Genomic DNA, 17,489 nt, shown 5'->3' with positions numbered 1-17,489 from the left:
ACACTCTCATCCATGATGTCCTCCTTCACTACCACTTTCCAACAAAAACTTGGTAGGATTTTGAAAAAAATGAAAAAATAATTCCTACCAATGTTGGTTTCATTTAGAGTGTAAAACCCTCACATTCTAATAGATGTCATGGTTTTTTAAATCCATACCCCTCTTAGGCACTTAAGTTGGGGTGCATCAAGGTCAAGTTGGGCTGCATTAATCAAAATAGTACAAAAATTGGTAAACATTTATAATATATTAAGACTAATAATACTACCAATTTTGGTCCTATTTACATATATGAAGCCTCACCTTTTAATATATGGCATTGTTCTTCCATCCATACCCCATCCAGGCACTTAATGAGGTGCATCATTGGAAAGTTGGGATTTAAATGAAAAACACCTCCCAAAGTATTGAGAATATAGTTTTAATAATGATCCGCCAACTTTTGTCCCATTTAAACTTACAAAGCCTCAAATTTTAATAACTCAATAATTTTAAATGCATGTCCCACAAAATTGGGATGCTTCAAGGGCGATTTCTCCCGCATTGATCTAAATGGAACAAAACTAGTTAGTATGTAGAAGATAGTTTTACAAATTATAGAACATGCTAAGTATGTAGAAGATAGAAGAACAAAAATAATATCACAAGTTTGGTCCCATTCCCACCTACAAATACTCACATATTATTAGATGCTATTCATACCCCACCTCATGCCAAATTTAATACCATTTAAATGGCATCATTTTTCAATCCATAACTTGACTAGGCACTAAATTGGGGTGTATCAAGCAACGTTGATGAAAATGAAACAAACTTGATGAGGACTACTAGTTTTGAAAAATAGTCATCTTATCAAGTTTTGTACCATTTATCCTAACAAAGTCTCACATTTTAATAGATGACTGCTTTTAAATTCATACCCCTCCTAGGCATGAAATCATTGGGATGCATCAACAGAATTTGGGCTACATTAATACAAATGGGAAAAACTTGGTAATGATTTATATGACAATGTAAATACTAATCCTATAAAAAACATTTCCATTCAAACCCACAAAGCCTCACATCTTTTTTTTATAATATGTCCCCCACCTGCACAAAAAAATATGCATCTATGTGCTTCTACCATATGTGTATGTATTTGCTGGGTATGATACATTATAGAGGACTTAGTGTGAGTAATATACATGTTCTAAACAAAGTTTTGTGTGGTTTGGATATCATTTTACATGGCAAAACATGCACATTTCCTTTTTTTAAATCATGCATTATGCATAAGTGTTAAAAATATGCATCAGTGTGCCTCTACTATATGTATATGTGTTTGATGGATATGATAGTTTATAGAGGCCCTAATGTAAGTAAATGTTCATGTTCTTATAACAACCTTTTCTTTGATGTTTATTTTGATGTAGGTATATTTTAGAAAGCATTTTTGATGCTTTTTTATGTTTCCATCATTGATTTTATGGGGAGCCCTATTTCAAAGTTTATTTAATTGTTTAGGATATTTTTGCCTCCACTATGTGTGTTTTTTTTGGTACTTTCATAATGCATTGGTGTTTGTGGTTACAAAAATCTAGTTTATTGTTTGATGATTTATTTATTTTTTGGCATAAAAGAAGTTTTGTATTATGTTTTTACAAGAGGCTTATACATCTTTTCACCACCATCTTGTGTGTTTGAGTTACATGCATAGAGTCACTAATGTGTTAGTCATGTGTAGATGACATCAATTTCATCAAATTATAAAGAATGGCCATGCATGGGAGCTCTAAAAAGGATGATTTATGATTGTGCAAAATGCAAAGGTGTGATAATTTGACAATGCATTATAAGCATGGCACAAATTCAATGAATCTTATGCTCACATCCAACCACCACCTCTTATTGCTTTGAATGAGAAGTTATGAAAGGTTTTTCTATTTGCTTTTTTAGACAGGTAGTTCCAGGTACTATGCATGAGCATGGTATGCAATATCATAATCCTAGCCACCAGTGGATCATAGGCATGTTCTATGGGAGGAGGGTGACAACAAAAAGAGGCGATCCTCCTTGCATGGATGCAATGAATAGGACAATTCAATGAATGAATGAGATAATGATAATGTGCTCTTGTAAGGTTTGATGCGTGCTTACTTTGACCCATCTTCCATAGAGGCACATGAAGAAGATCCAGATGAGGTTGAGCCAATAGTCAATGAGGCAAAAGTTTCCATGAGTCTCAAGGAGAAGATATTATGGGCAGAGGTGACCATAATGCTCTTCCAAGGGGCAAGCCAATCTCATCTTGTAACCATTCTATTGATTCTAAATTTGTAAGGAATCTATGGAGGGTCATGCACAAGTGTGGACACCCCCGTAATGACTCACCTAGACCTAGACTCGACAATCATGTGGAATGCGGTGTTGACGGATGTTGCACTATTGCATAGCATGTTAAAAGCCATGTAGAGCATGTGTCCAGCTTGTGTCTTATCTTGGATGCTAGAGGTACACTGGCATTGTGACGAGTTCTTGCAGGATGGTCCTTTGTTGCAGGAGAAGTGGGTTCTTGTGCGGCCTCCTTTGGTGCAAGGGGCCACCCTCTTTTAATAAGCTTTTATCATATTTTCTTAGCTTAGGAATTTGACTATCCATCCTTCTTCAAATGTTTGTATCAACTTTACTTTGTAGGCTACTTCAAACATTACTTCTAAAAGGAAATACCATCCCATGAGGCAAATAAAAATTGACTTGCAATGTAGTATAACTCAATCCATGCATGTTCTAATGATTGCATCATTTTTTTGGGTACATACGAGTTGGATGGGACTGTAAGACTTGTTCTTTGCAAGCTTGCATACAATAGGACCAAATTGTATATTCCAAGATTACCTTAGAGTTTATAGTGTTTGTTAGAATGATATGCTCCAAGTTTCTAATGTATTGCATGTTATTTGTTTGCAGCTTTGGGGTGTGTTTTAGATAGAAAAACTATCCACCAATAGCCTTTTTCCCTCTCAACATGATTTTGTGATTGTAGATATATTAATATACCTCTAGAATGGTTACACACGTCAGCTTGTTTCTCTAATAAGACTATATATGTAGTATGAATATCTAAGCCATCATGCTCTATGAATTGATGTCCAATGTTTCTCTTACCATGGTGCAATAGCTAGCAATGTAGCTACATCACCTATAAGTTATAACTTATATTCAAACATTAATACCTAACTACATCTACTATACAATTGGAGATGCCACATGTTTCAACCTCTTCATTGAAGTTAGTGGACCATTAGTCTATACATTACAACACTCCACCATGGTGCTTGTTTGAGCATCTATGCTCTTGCATCAAAATCCCTTGTTTGGAAGATTTTGATCTCTTGGGGTGGATTGCAACAAATAAGCTAGCTGATTTCCTTCAGCCTCGCTTCTTCTTTTCTCCTTTAATTTTTCTCCCATATTAAAAGCTATGTCTCTTTCAGCTTCTCTTTAGATATCCATGTGCCTTTAGTGATGTGTTTATCTAACCGCTTGATTAAGTAGCTAGTGTACAATTTGTGGGGGTTAGAGGCCATTGTGCCTTAACCTTAGTTATGTATAATACTCAAACACATATATATATGGACGACTTTGAAGATTAGGGTGTTTTGCACCCACCAAAACTTGTGTGGCTCTCTTCTAGGTCTCCCCCTCTCTCAACCTCTTCCGTTCCACTTCTGTTGAGAGCACTCTCAACTGGTATCAGAGCCCGGGTGTTCTATCTGATGCTTGCGGTGGTCTAACTAAGCGTGTCCCTGGACCCTGAAGTTTGCCACTACATTTCTGTGGGACGGAGCAAGTCTATGGGTGCTTGTTTGAGCTACCTAGGTGATATTGGAATCTTATAGAACCTCATAAATGGGTTTTGGAAGTCTCTAAGTGGTTTTTTGCAAGCCTACAGGTGGTTTTGGGGCAAAAAGACGTTTTTTGATGATTTCCCTATTCCTTTTGATAAATGAGAGTCCAGAATGACTTGCAAAAGCAACCATTGCCTGCTTTTGGTGTCTATTGCACTTCGAGATTTTGAAAAACCCTTCATTTTAAAATTTGGGATCATTTCATTGGATTTTTGACTCACTATCTCTGCTTCAACATTTTTCTGCCAGTGTGTTGGAACTCAAGTTTGAAGAAACCATTCCCATTTCTATCAATTTCAGTGTACTTAGGAGATCCTAAAAATTTTGTGTTGTTCATTATTCGTACTCCGATGGTTTTTACAAATAGATCAATTTGCTAAAAGATTTTTCAATCTGTGTGTTATACTTGGTGATTGGGACCACAATTTCCAAAACCATCTACTCCATTGCATTCCAGAGGCCGAAAAGCTCTTGCGCAATTTCGTGGAGATTTGGAGAAGTTTCGTCTCTTTGAGACATCAAATCTTCTGTTTCTCTATCAAAAATTCCATTCAAAGGTTCAAATCTTTGATTTTTTGACACGTGGCATTTTTATTGAACCTTAGGCTTCTAAGGTTTCATTTACAGGTCAATTGCATGCTTTGACTTTGACTTAGGTTTACTTCACATCTAGAGTGGTTTTTTGAAGTATTCTTTTAGCCACCGTGGAAAGTGCAGGTCATGTCATGGATGTCATGTATGCAAAGATTGCAAAATGAGTTGGATGCATTAGCAAAGCATGCTATTAGACTTTATCTTTCAGAGTTAGTTTATTTCAGAGTAGTAGATGAGAAGACTACGAAAGATTTGTGGAAGAAATTATGTGCCAATACAAGAAGGAAAAACTGCCTCTAATAAAATTTACCTCATGAAGAGGTGGTTTGAATTGCAGTTGAAGGAAGGGGTATCCATTGCTTCTCACTGAAATGCATTCGATATAATTTTCAGCCAGCTTCAGGCTTAGCTAAATTTCAACACGAAGACAAAGGCAATATTCCTCTTACGTTCATTTCCATCCTCATGGGATACCTTTCGTACAGTTGTCAATAACTGTGCACTTGCTGCACTACTGAAGTTTGATGATGTTGTGGGGGCCAAGGAGATTAGACAGAAGTCTATGGATTGTAACAAGCAGGATGAAACCTTAAATGTGCAAAGGGGAAGATCACAGTTCAAGGGGAAGTCCCAAGAAAGAGGGAAGTCTCATAGCAAATCCAAGGCTCAAAACATTGAGTGTTACCACTGTGGCAAGAAGGGCCACATGAAAAGGGAATACAACAAGCTGAAAAGGGAACAATAGAATAAGAAAAGGCATGAAAATTGGGGTGCAAATAATAAGGAAGAGAGTCCAAGGGAGGACAAAGGAAAAGTGAAGATCTAGGAGATCAATGCAGTTAGTGATGATAGTGACAATGACATTCTCTTCATGTTTAGTGTACCTACAAAGCTGCTTACCACTTTAGATGATGCATATTCCCTAAATTGGATTTTGGATTTTGGTGCTTCACTTCCATGTTACACCCCATAGGGAATGGTTCTCCACTTATGACAGTGGAGAGACAAGTTGTGTGCATCTTGGAAATACCTATGCATGGGACATAGTGGGAGCATGTGACATAAAGTTTTTTTTTGCAAATGGGTCCGCATTTGTTTTGAAAAATGTGAGACATGTGCCTAAGCTGACCAAGAGCTTCATTTCAGCAGGTCAGTTAGATGATGCTAGTTTTCATACCATCTTTGGTTTTGGGAGTTGGAAAATTCAAAAGGGCTCTATGCTTTTGGCCAGGGGTCCCAAGTGTTGAGCTCTGTATCCCTTACATGTATCAGGGGTGTCTGATCATGTTGTTGCAATAATCAAGCAGCCAAGTACTTCTTTGTGGCATTGCCCATTGGGCCATATGAGCCAAAATGGGATGAAACTCTTATGCCGTTTTGGTTTTGTACCACATTTGAGTTTTTTTTACTTTGAATTTTGTGAGCACTGTCTCTATGGGAAGTAGACTAAATCAGCTTATAAAAGAAGGGAAAAGAAAGAGCTTGAAAAGCTTGATTTGGTGCATTCAGATGTATGCTGTCCCATGCCTACATGATCATTAGGCAGGGTTGAACACTATGTGACATTCATTAATAATCCAACTAGGAAAGTGTGGGCTTATGCAATGGCTTGGAAGAGCAATGTGTTCCATGTATTTTAGAAATGGTTGGGCTTGTTTGATTTTGGGCTTGTTTGAAAATCAATCAGGTAGAACACTTAAATGCCTATGAACTGACAACAGTGAAGAGTATCTCTATCATGACTTTCAACATTTCTGTGATACAAGTGAGATCCAGAGGGAGCTCACGTCCCCTCGTACTCCAAAGAAAAATCTAGTTGCATAAAAGATGAACCGCACCATTAAGGAAATGTTGCAATGTATGCTTTCCAATGTAAGTCTTTCTGGTGGTTTTTGGATTGAGGCAATGAAGACTGTAGTAAATGTGATCAATAGATCACCCAGCAAGAGTATGGATGGTGGTATTCCTAAAGAGGCATGGAGTGGAAAGAATCCCTCTTACTCTCATTTGCGTATATTTGGGGGTGAGGCATATGCACATGTGCCAAAAGAGCTTCGGAAGAAGCTAGATCCTAAGTCTCTACGAAATGCATCTTTCTGGGTTATGGGAAAAGTGGAGAGATGGGCTATCATCTCTGGGATCCAGAAGCAAAGAAGATTATAGGAACCCATAATGTGCTATTCAATGAGAAGAAGATGCATAAGACACCCATGAGGGATGTGGAAATGAGGAGAATCACTTTCCAGGATGTGAATCCACCCACATATGTTGATAGACAGCAAGCTACCCATGCACCGAATGTGTAGGAAATGGTGCCACCAGGTACTCCCATAGGTACACAATCAAGGGCAGATGGTGGATCATCTATTGGTGGAAATAATGAGCCCAATGAGGCTGATATGCAGGCCAGACAACAAGCTAAAATGCCCTTGAGAAGATTAGCTAGAGTGTCTAGACTGCTTGATAGGTTTGTTCTAGGGGCAGACTATGTGATGCTTACTGATTACGGGGAGCCTTCTTTCTATAGAGAGGCTATGATGCGCAAGGATTAGCACAAGTGGGAGTATGCTATGCAATCAGAGATGAATTCACTCATGAAAGATAAGACTTGAGACTTGGTTTCCTTGCCACATGGAGAGGGCCATGATGGCCAAGGTTCCTTATGCATCATTAGTTGGGAGTCTTATGTATGCTATGATAGCTACTAGACCGGACATTGCATTTGCAGTGAGAGCTGTTAGTAGCTAATATATGGCTGATCTAGGAAAGAGAAATTGGGAGGCAGTTAAGTGCATCATGAGGTACATGAAGGGTACCAAGGAGATGTGTATCTGCTTTGGTAGATGAGAGATGCATGTACTTGTGTACACAGATTCAGACTATGCAAGGCGTGTGGATAGCAAGAGATCCACTTTTGGTTATGTGTTCACCTTTGTAGGTGGTGCAGTGTCGTGGATGTCTCACGCATAGAAGTGTGTTGCTTTGTTTACCACAGAGGTCGAGTATGTTGTAGCCACATAGGGTTACAAGGAGGCTATATGGCTTGATCGGGTAGTGGGAGATTTGGGGATTCATATAAGTGTACCGACATTGCATAGTGATTCCATGAGTGCTATTCAGCTAGCACGAAATCTGGTCTTTCATGCAAAGACCAAACACATTGAGGTCAAGTACCATTTCATCAGGGATGTAGTTGAGGATAAGCGCATAGAGCTTGTCAAGGTTCATACAGATGATAACCCTGCAAATATGTTGACGAAGAGTCTACCTAGTCAACGGTTTGAGTATTGTCGTGTATTGATGTGCATTGGATAGTATGTCCATTGGTTGCTCTCTCTTAAACACACATTGGCCTTTAAGTGGGAGGTTCTGAGGGTTAAAGGCCACTATGCCTTACCCCGGTTATGTACAATACTAAAATACATATATATATGGATGACATAGAACATTAGGGTGTTCTGCAACCACCAAAACTTATGTGGCTCTCTTCTAGCTCTCCCTCTCTCTCACCTCTTTTGTTCTGCTTCTGTTCCCTATCGAACTCCCAAAGGAGCTACCACCTCATAAGATCCTATTGAACTCCCAAAGGAGCTACCACCTCATAAGAAGATTGAGCATGCGATACACTTCATCTCTAGGAGTACTTTGTCAAATAATCCAGTGGACTTGCCCATGAGATGCACTCAATGCCAAGAAGATAAAGGAAAAAAGGCTAATGCGAGACTATATCAGCCCCTATTGATGCCATAAAAATCATGGGAAGAGTAAGCATGCACTTCATGCCATGGACACTGACGGAAAATGACAACATCATGCTTGTGTGAAGAGAGTGGAAGAGAAGTAAGGAGTCTCACTTGCGGCTTTCTCACATACACAATGGGGGAATACACACAAAGGTAGAGGTTGAAAACAGTTTTCCTCTTCTTAGTTGTGAAAGCCAAAAGAACTCTCTCTTTAAGTACAAAAGGAATAGGTGAACCCTATATGTGGGTCTCAAACCAAACTCAGCTAACCTAGGTGGCATACTAACTGAGCCACTAACTAGAGTACATAAAGATAGCTATCATCCAGCTATTATGCATGGGCGGTGTACCAACCGCATCTGCAGCTAACAAGTCGGTGACATAAATGCACAACGGTCACCCTGGCATATCACGAGTGGAGCTCGATATCTCAACACTCCCCCTCGAGCTCAATCCTAATTCCTGCACACCAAGCAGGTCTTTGAACTTGCACAGCTTCTCTATGCCTAATGTCTTCGTGAATATGTCAGCTACCTGATCCTCTATGCTGACATAAACTAGATCAATAAAACCTATTAGAACCTTTTCCTGCACATAGTGATAATGCACCTCAATGTGCTTTGTTCTAGCATGATAGACTGGGTTATTTGCCAAGTGTATACTGCTCATGTTGTCACAATAAATGACAACTAGCCCATTTGTAGATTGATGCATATCTTAAAGTAGCTTACGCAACCAAGCTACCTCACATGCAGCCATTGCTGCACCCCTGTACTCAGCCTCTGTGCTCGACAAGGCAACTGTAGGCTGTTTCTTGCTGCTCCAAGTGACTGCAGCACTCCCAAAAGAGAACACATATCCACTTTTAGATCATCTATAAGAAATACTACCTACCTAATCAGCATCAGTGTATCCATGCAATTGTATCTGAACCCAGTCTCATAAAATAGTCCATAGTGCAATGTGGACTTCACATACCTCAGTATGCGTCTAGCCACATCCAAAATATAAATCAAACTTCCTACTATGCATCTATACATAGTAGGGTCTTCCAGAAGCTCACCTGCATCTGCGCTCCACTTCACATTCTGCTCCAAAGGAACTGAAATAGGCTTACAGCTTGTCATCCCATATTTGGACAGCATGTCCAATCCATACTGCCTTTGTAAGAGCCATATCCCACTTGTGGATCTAATCACCTCAATGCCCAAGAAGTAACGCAGCTCTCCCAAATCCTTCATCTAAAACTTTTGCTTCAAAAGCATTTTCACATGAAGGATATCTTCATCACTACCACCTATGATGATCAAATCATCAACATAAATGACAAGCAGCATAATGCCTTTCTCTATTTTTCTCACATAAAGTGAGAAATCTACCTTGAAAATTTGAAAGCCAATAGTGACAAGATATTGTCCTATCTTGTTAGACCATGCTCTAGGTGCTTGCTTCAAGCCATACAAGGCTTTCTTTAACCTGTAAACAAACTCAGGAACATAACCTGGTGGCTGCTCCATACAGAACTCTTCTTGCAAACCACCATGCAAGAAAGCATGAACATAACCTGGTGGCTGCTCCATACAGAACAGCATGAACATAACCTGGTGGCTGCTCCATACAGAACTCTTCTTGCAAACCACCATGCAAGAAAGCAATCTTTACATCCATATGATGTAAAGAACATCCCTTTGATGCAGCCATAGCAATGACTGCTCTTACGATTGCCATCCTTACAACCAGACTGAATGTTTCTTCATAATCAATGCCATATGTCTGTGCATACCCCTTGACAACTAATCTTGCCTTGTATCTGTTCACAGAACATTTGCATTGTGCTTCACCTTATAAACCCACTTGCAGCCAATCACATTCTTATCTTTAGGCAAAGGCACCAATTCCCATATAGCATTTGCTTCCAAGGCATCCATTTCTTCATCCATGGCTTTCTCCCATTTTTCTTTTCCCATGGCTTGCTCAAAAGAACTGGGTTCTGGTTCATGTATCACTTTGACCATATAGGTATAGTGAATGGTTGTAAAGGTATAGGTGCTCTCAAAACATCCCTTGTCTTCCTTACTCCAGGTATAGGTGCTCTCAAAACATCCCTTGTCTTCCTTACTCCAGGTGTAACAACAGAAGGAATACCCAACTCATCATCAAGGCTCTTATCTGAGCCATTAAATTCACCATCCACATAAGAGTGACCTGCATTCACATCAACCATGGGCTGATCTACTTTCTCTTTTCCTTTTTTTGATACTTGCATACCACTATCTACATTGCTTTGAGGAGATCCTCCTGATCTCAATCTGCCTATCCATATACCAGATATCAATATCTGCAACTACACCAGTCTCATGCACAAACATTACTGCACTCAATTTAGGCATGTCCGCATCCAATGTAAACATCCTACCTTTCTTCTTCCCTTTTGCTATCAAGTGACCTTTATTTTTCATATCCTCAACAAAGCATCCATGAGGATTAAATCTGACCTGCAAGCCCTGCTCAACCATTTGACCAACAAAAACCAGGTTCTTGGTGATATTCGGGACATGAAATACATCGGATAGGTATTTCTTTTTCCCATCCTGCATAGACAAAGGAATTTTACCAATCTGCACAATAGGATGTGCAATATCATCACTAGTCTCCACAAATCCTGGTCTTTCCATTTTCCTTGCATCTTGCATCCATTCTGCATGACCTATCCTAAATGCTTTTGTCTTTTATCCTAAAGCTTTTGTCTTTTGTTCCTCTCTAAAGATGGAGGCTCTCTTTCTCTCTTGTATGACACCACATTTATATTACTCTTGCCAAAGTAGGCATGTCCCCACTTTTATTTAATGGCCCATCCACCACACACACACATACACCTTTTCACCTCTTTAATCTCCTCTCTTTCACTCATCTACCTATCCCGATATTCCTTCACCTTCACTTGCTTTTTCTTTTTTCCTTTCCTTCCAATTTACACCTATCGTTTCTTTTCACAAGTTATTCAAAATATTTATCAAGCTACTTACACTTGGACTTATAATGACACTCTAAAAGGTAGGGCCATAGTGGGATCCCCACCTTGTTTGACTTAGGGCTAGAAATTCCAATGTTCACTGCTTTATAGGCTTTTCTTCATGATGTTCTTTCAAAGTTTTAAGCATGCGGCCAATATTTGATATAGATGGGTTTGTCTTATTTCTTGTATTTGCTCCTTATTTTGTACCTAGTTTTTGGCTTGCCCCTGGGCTAGGCCTTAAGCGATGGTGATTTCTGTAAGAAGCTAATCCCATTATAGTAATTTCGAAAATTTGGCCATCATTTTCTCCCCCTTTCTCTCTCTCTCTCTCCTTCTTCTTTCTTCGTCTTCTTCTCTCTCTCTAAGCTGCTAGCTTTCAGTTTGCCAGAGCAGGCCTCTTGAATGTATTCACTTGTTATGGATGGCCTTTGTATTTGTAGTTCTTGCAAAGTTTTTGGATGAAAGTCTGTAGGTGTTGCCAAGGAGGTGTTGGGGAGGGTGTTGAAGGTTGCATTCCTGTGCTTCCCACCCTTGAGCATCGCCTACTGCAAGAGCACTTTAGGGATCTAGAGAGGTCCAAGTAGCTACTCTGAAGGTTTACGTATCCAAAGGAATTAGAATCCTTGGTGGTAGTCCATTCTCGGTGATCTCCCTTGGGATCAAATTTCCAAGCACATCTATTCCAACAATGGAATATCTAAGTCCTCAAATGAGTCCAACAGCCCGTTCTGATCTTGCAACTGCAAATTTTTATTTTCTCATCTAGTGGGGGATTTGGCAAATATGTCCCAATACTTTGTACTTGATGATGCATTCTGAGCCTCTGATGGTCTACATTAGTTCTCTGGAGTTGACATCTCTAGTGATTCCATTTCCCCTCTAAACCATGATTACAGTCTGCTTTTTCCAAGCCTCGAATTAGTTGCTTCAGGAGTCTTATTCAGGCTGTCGGGGAAGATATGATTGGGAAGAACCTACATCTTCAGCGTTAGGCTTTTTTTGTTGCATTCTGTGGAACCCACTGAGAAGACAGGAATTTTTTATTAAGGTTCGTATGTATCTAAGGGTACTTCCCTCCTAGCAACTTTTTAGGGAGTGGGATCTGAATCTTGAGGATCTGGCACACCTCTTCTCGTTGTCGCTCCTCACTCTCTCTCTCTCTCTCTTGATACTATTCCCTTCATTCTTGTCTTTAGACTCTGCTATGGTCCCTAAAATGAATTGTAAAATCAACGGTTCTAGCAAATCAAATTGTACACATCTAACTTTGAATTTGTATCCTCGCTGTATGCAAAATTGGAATGGGTCAAATTTAAAAACAGGGCTGGCGTTTTTGCCGCTCATATGCCCATGTAACATAGTTTAATGCATTGAAGGAACTTGTCAAAGAGGCAACAGCCTCTAGATCATCATGGGTTCACAGCTTAGGCTACCCCTTTGCTGTCAATTTTTCGGTGCAGGCATAGCTGGAAATGCTATGCACAAAAGGTTTCTTCACCTTGAAAAGGACAAAGGAATACCTAGCTTTCCTCCTAGAACTTCATCGGAGCTTGAAGTGTTTAAGTCAAACAATTTGATGAATATGTATGTGAAGCGTGGCAGTATGATGGATGCCCATCATGTGTTTGACACTATATCAAATTGCAATGTTGTGTCATGGAACATCATGATTCTGGGGTATGCCAAGTGGGAAGAGGGTGGGCAGGCTTTGGAGTTGTATGAACGGATGCACCAGGAAGGTGTCCAACCGGATGATCGAACCTTTACTGGTGCTTTGAAGGCTTGCAGTTCTCTAGCAGCATTAGAAGAGGGAAGTTTCGCAAAAGCAGGATGCCTAGCAAAAGGTAGAGCCATCCACTCCCAAGTAGTTAAGAGCCATTCATTCCCAAGTAGTAAACAGTGGCTTTGAGTCTGATGTATTTGTGGGGACCACCTTGGTAGATATGTACACGAAATGTGGGAGCATGGCGGATGCACTGCAGGTCTTTTTGGAATTGCCTTATCGTAATGTGGTTACTTGGAATGCCATGATTACAGGGTATGCAGAGCAAGAAGAGAGTGTGCTGGCTTTGGAATTCTATTCACAGATGCACAGGAAGGTGTCCAAGCTAATGATTGAACCTTTGTTGGTGTGTTGAAGGCTTGCAGCAGCCAGCTAGCACTGGAAGTGGGGAAGCAAATTGGAGGGAAATTATTGACTTCAGGATTCCTAACAAAGGGTATAGCATTCCACTCTCAAATAGTAAAGAGGGGTTTTGAGTCAGATGTGTCTATTGGAAACACTTTGGTGAACATGTATGTGAAATGTGGGAGCATGGACGATGCACAGCATGTCTTTGATCAGTTGCCTCACCGTGATGTGGTCACATGGACTAACATAATCTTGGGATATGCTGAGCAAGAAGAAAAAGAGGAGGCTTCTAGACTCTATGTACAAATGCAAGAACAAGGTCTGTCACCTAGTAGTGTTACCTTTGTTGCCATGCTGAAAGCATGTTGTAGTGCAGCAGCTCTGGAAACTGGAAAGGAATTGCATTCTCAAATTAGAAAGGTTGGTCTCGAGACCATGGCAATCGTTATGACTAGCCTTATTGACATGTATGCTAAATGTGGGAGCATGGGTGATGCCCAACAATTGTTTGATGCACTGGACACTAGGGATGATGTAGTCTGGAGTGTGATATACCCACAAGGGTGAGAGTAAACTAGTGTTCCATTTTTTTGATAGAATGAGGGAGAAAGGCATACAACCCGATGGGCCCACATATCTTAGTCTTTTCATCGTATGCAGTCATGTGGGTCTAGTGGACAAAGGGCAGGAGTACTTTCATGCTATGAGCGAACAATATGGTATTATTCCAACCATTGAGCACTATACCTGTATAATTGATCATGCAGGTCGACTGGACGAGGAAGTGGTGATGGTGGAAAAGGGGCCTTTCCAACCTAATGTTGTTGTATGGTTGACCTTGTTGGGTGCCTGTCAAAAATGGAAAAATGTTGAGGTTGGAAGGCATGCCTTTGAAAATGTGGTGCAGTTAGATGCAAGCCTATCCGCAGCATATGTCTTGATGGCAAACATATGTGGTGATGCTGCTCAGATGTAAGAGGATCATGGGATGATCTAAGTAATGAAAGAGAGTGCACAAGCATGGAAAATGCCCAAGGAGAGCTGGTGGACTTACCATAGTGGATTGGTGCATACATCTTTTGGCGGGTGATAGGAGACATCCCAAGGGTAAGGACATGTAGGCAAAGCTGAATGATTTTGTATCGGATTTGGACTCTGTATTTGATGGTATATCTTATATGTGATCGTGACAAGGAAATTTTACTGTGTGTGCACTTGTAGGAGCTCGGTAGCCCTTGTGCCCTAATAATTTAACACCCATACATGTCGTGATGATTGGGTCAATGCTACTGCATTTACATCACAAATATTCGGCGGGATACTCTTTGCAAAGATGCAGTTGTAGTCAAAATGACAAGGATGGTAAAATGTCTTGGCGAGAAGTATTGGGGAAACTCTGCTTTTGCAGTGGTATCCCTTACTTTTACGGTCGGTCTGGCAATTGGAGCAGGATACTAGTCTAGGACAAGGTTTGATGCTTCTTCTATGATGGTATCTGTTCAGGCCTTGAGGGTTGAGATCTGCATTTTATTGCAGCTGTCTGGATCTTTCGAGAATGTTGAAAGCAGATCCGTTCTTCTCCTACACTAAGGTTGGTGGTGTCTGTCTTTGGTGAACTGGGAAAGATTCGGTTTCAGTCATGTTAGAGAAGTGGGTGCTAAGGGAGCCCATCTGATGCAAATTTGTATATCTACAGAGAAGTAGGCAAGTGTATGATCATGGTCCTTTATGGGGACGACCTTGTCATAACAAGGAACCATGAAGAAAAGATCTTGCAGACAAAGCAGTTGCTAGGAAAAGAGTTTGAAATGATAGACCTCAGCTGATGCATTTCTGTTTGGGGATTGAAGTTTGGCAAGAGCCAAAACAGATCTTCATCTCACAGCTGAAGTATGCTGGAGAGATACTGAAGGCATTTGACATGGTTGAGTGCAAGACAGTTGGCACCCCTATGGAGGTTGACATGAAGCTCTCAAACGAGGATTCATCACCACTGGTGGACGAAGCGAAGTACAAAAGGCTTGTGGGCAGTTTGATTTACTTGTGCAACACGTGACCGGACATCAGCTTTGCGTCTGGTGTATTAAGCAGGTTTTCCAATAAGCCCCGGGAGAACCATTGGAGGGCAGGGATGCGGGTACTGAAATACATCAAGGCTATATGAGAGCAAGCCCGTGAAGCCCATATTCATCACTGGCTATAACAACCCTAATTCCTTAGCATCCAGCCTCTGTCCTCTACTGTTTCCAGCACGCCATCGAAGCTTCTCACACAGGAGTGCACAGTTGGGAGGCAGCGCCATCTATTGTATCAGTTTTATAGTAATCAAATTTTTTGATTCTCCATACTATCTGCTTTTTTCTCTTGCATATGAGATCCTGTTATCTGTTGAGCACAGACGTTGTATTGTTTTCTTACAATAGTTGAGTGCCAGACTAAGTGTCTAAGAGCACATCACATGATATCTAACTTAGACTGCAACACACAAGGGACAATTGAGTGCCAGACTAAGTGTCTAAGAGCACATCGCATAATATCTAACTTAGACTGCAACACACAACTATCAAAGGACAATTGAGTGCTAGAATAAGTGTTTAAGAGCACATCGCATGATATCTAACTTAGACAGCAACACATAACTATCAAGGGATAGTTGAGTGCCAGACTAAGTGTTCTTGAAAACATCTCTAAACTTAGACTGCAACACATAACTCTCAAGGGAGATATGAGTGCTAAAATAAGCATCTATGAAAATATCACTAAGCTTGGACTGCAACACACAACTCTCTTAAGAGAGATGGGTGCTAGCCCAAGATTTCCTACAAGCAAACATTTTTATACAAACTGAGACTGCAACACACAACTCTCAAGAGAGATGAGTGCCAGTCTCAGGTTAAAAACCATTATTTATATTAAATTGAAGCTGTAACACACAACAAAAACAAACTGCAGCACACAACTCTGTGTGTTGTAGTCTTTTTAAATTATTTAATATTTGTATTGTATTGTATTTTAGTGTGTAGACAGGATGGCACTTAAGAGAGATGAGTGCCAATCCTAAACAAAACAAAACAAATAAACATTAATTACTAGCGAAAGACTGCAACACACATCTATCGCAAGAGAGATGAGTGTCAGTCTCGCAAGGAAGGGTTTCGAAGGTACCTATGAAGAGAGTTGGTAGGTACCACAAGCAAGCAGGAGGTAGCAGGGCTGGCAAGCAAGTGGCTAAGGTGGTAAGGAAGGCAGGTGGATGTATTCATACGAATACCATAAATGGCAGTGGTGGCTACATGTTTATACTATGTTTATTCGCACGAATAAACTGTGTTATTTGTACAAATAAACTGTGTTATTTGTACAAATAAACTTATTCCCATGAATAAAATTATTCATATGAATAGCAAATTATTCGTACGAATAGGTTATTTGTACGAATAAAATAGCAAAAAACGTTTGAAATGTCTTAAATCGTAAAAAATGTGTATTTGCGCGTTTTTTTTGAATTAAAAAAAAATACGCCCTAATTAATGCAACTTAGTTGCTTATGTCATTGACAATCATAAGGATCCTTCCATGACCATGGGCATGCATAGTTGGTAATCATATAGTCCGGGGGTCTATATATCCATCCCTTATCAAAGATATAGAGTATCGATCAAGCTTCCTGATAGCTATCACAGAATAATATACATATCCACACTTCACGAGGATCCCTGATGGTGTGTGTGTGTGTGTCAACGATATTTATTACAAAAACTTTGGACTCAAAAAGGGCCCTATAAAGGATCCCTTGGACTGGTGACATGGAAGAATAAGGTGAATAAAATGCAATAGAATATTGGCTGGTGGAGGGCAATAGAATATTGGAAGTGGCTTGACTTCTCTATTTCTTTATTCAATGGCCCAAACAATGATGTGGAGCACCCACTTGCTTCCTCAACTCTCCCATCTAGTTTCTTAATTGTAACCAAAATGAGAAACCTAGTTTCTCAACCAAACTTGCACCATTTGACCTGAAGCCAAATCCTCCCATCCAGCTACCACACTCCTTTAATTCTCTCTCATTCCTCTTGCTTCCCCATTTTGAATTATTCTTTGCTCTAGCCCTTTCT

General features: G+C 40.1%; 1 protein-coding gene across 1 annotated transcript; it reads left to right on the top strand.

Moving 5' to 3' along the window:
* Positions 1-12,654: 12,654 nt before the first annotated feature.
* LOC147889836 (pentatricopeptide repeat-containing protein At3g02330, mitochondrial-like) lies at positions 12,655-14,350 on the top strand. The gene is made up of 4 exons (XM_087391325.1): positions 12,655-13,087; positions 13,185-13,342; positions 13,384-13,937; positions 14,035-14,350. The coding sequence occupies exons 1-4, from the start codon at positions 12,655-12,657 to the stop codon at positions 14,348-14,350; spliced, it is 1,461 nt and encodes a 486-aa protein (XP_087247451.1).
* Positions 14,351-17,489: the final 3,139 nt, after the last annotated feature.

This window comes from Dipteris shenzhenensis, chromosome 20 (genome assembly GCF_047967505.1).
Source record: "Dipteris shenzhenensis isolate YYH24624 ecotype China chromosome 20, Dip_SZ_1.0, whole genome shotgun sequence".
Classification (NCBI taxonomy): domain Eukaryota; kingdom Viridiplantae; phylum Streptophyta; class Polypodiopsida; order Gleicheniales; family Dipteridaceae; genus Dipteris; species Dipteris shenzhenensis.
This window is presented reverse-complemented; position numbering and strand designations above follow the sequence as displayed.

Bases quoted from the DNA above. Each gene is read 5' to 3' on its own strand.
- LOC147889836 (XM_087391325.1), top strand. From the start codon at position 12,655: ATGGGTTCACAGCTTAGGCTACCCCTTTGCTGTCAATTTTTCGGTGCA. The intron at 13,088-13,184 runs GTAGAGCCATCC...CCACCTTGGTAG, and splicing joins AGCAGGATGCCTAGCAAAAG to ATATGTACACGAAATGTGGG. The intron at 13,343-13,383 runs GTGTCCAAGCTA...GGTGTGTTGAAG, and splicing joins ATTCACAGATGCACAGGAAG to GCTTGCAGCAGCCAGCTAGC.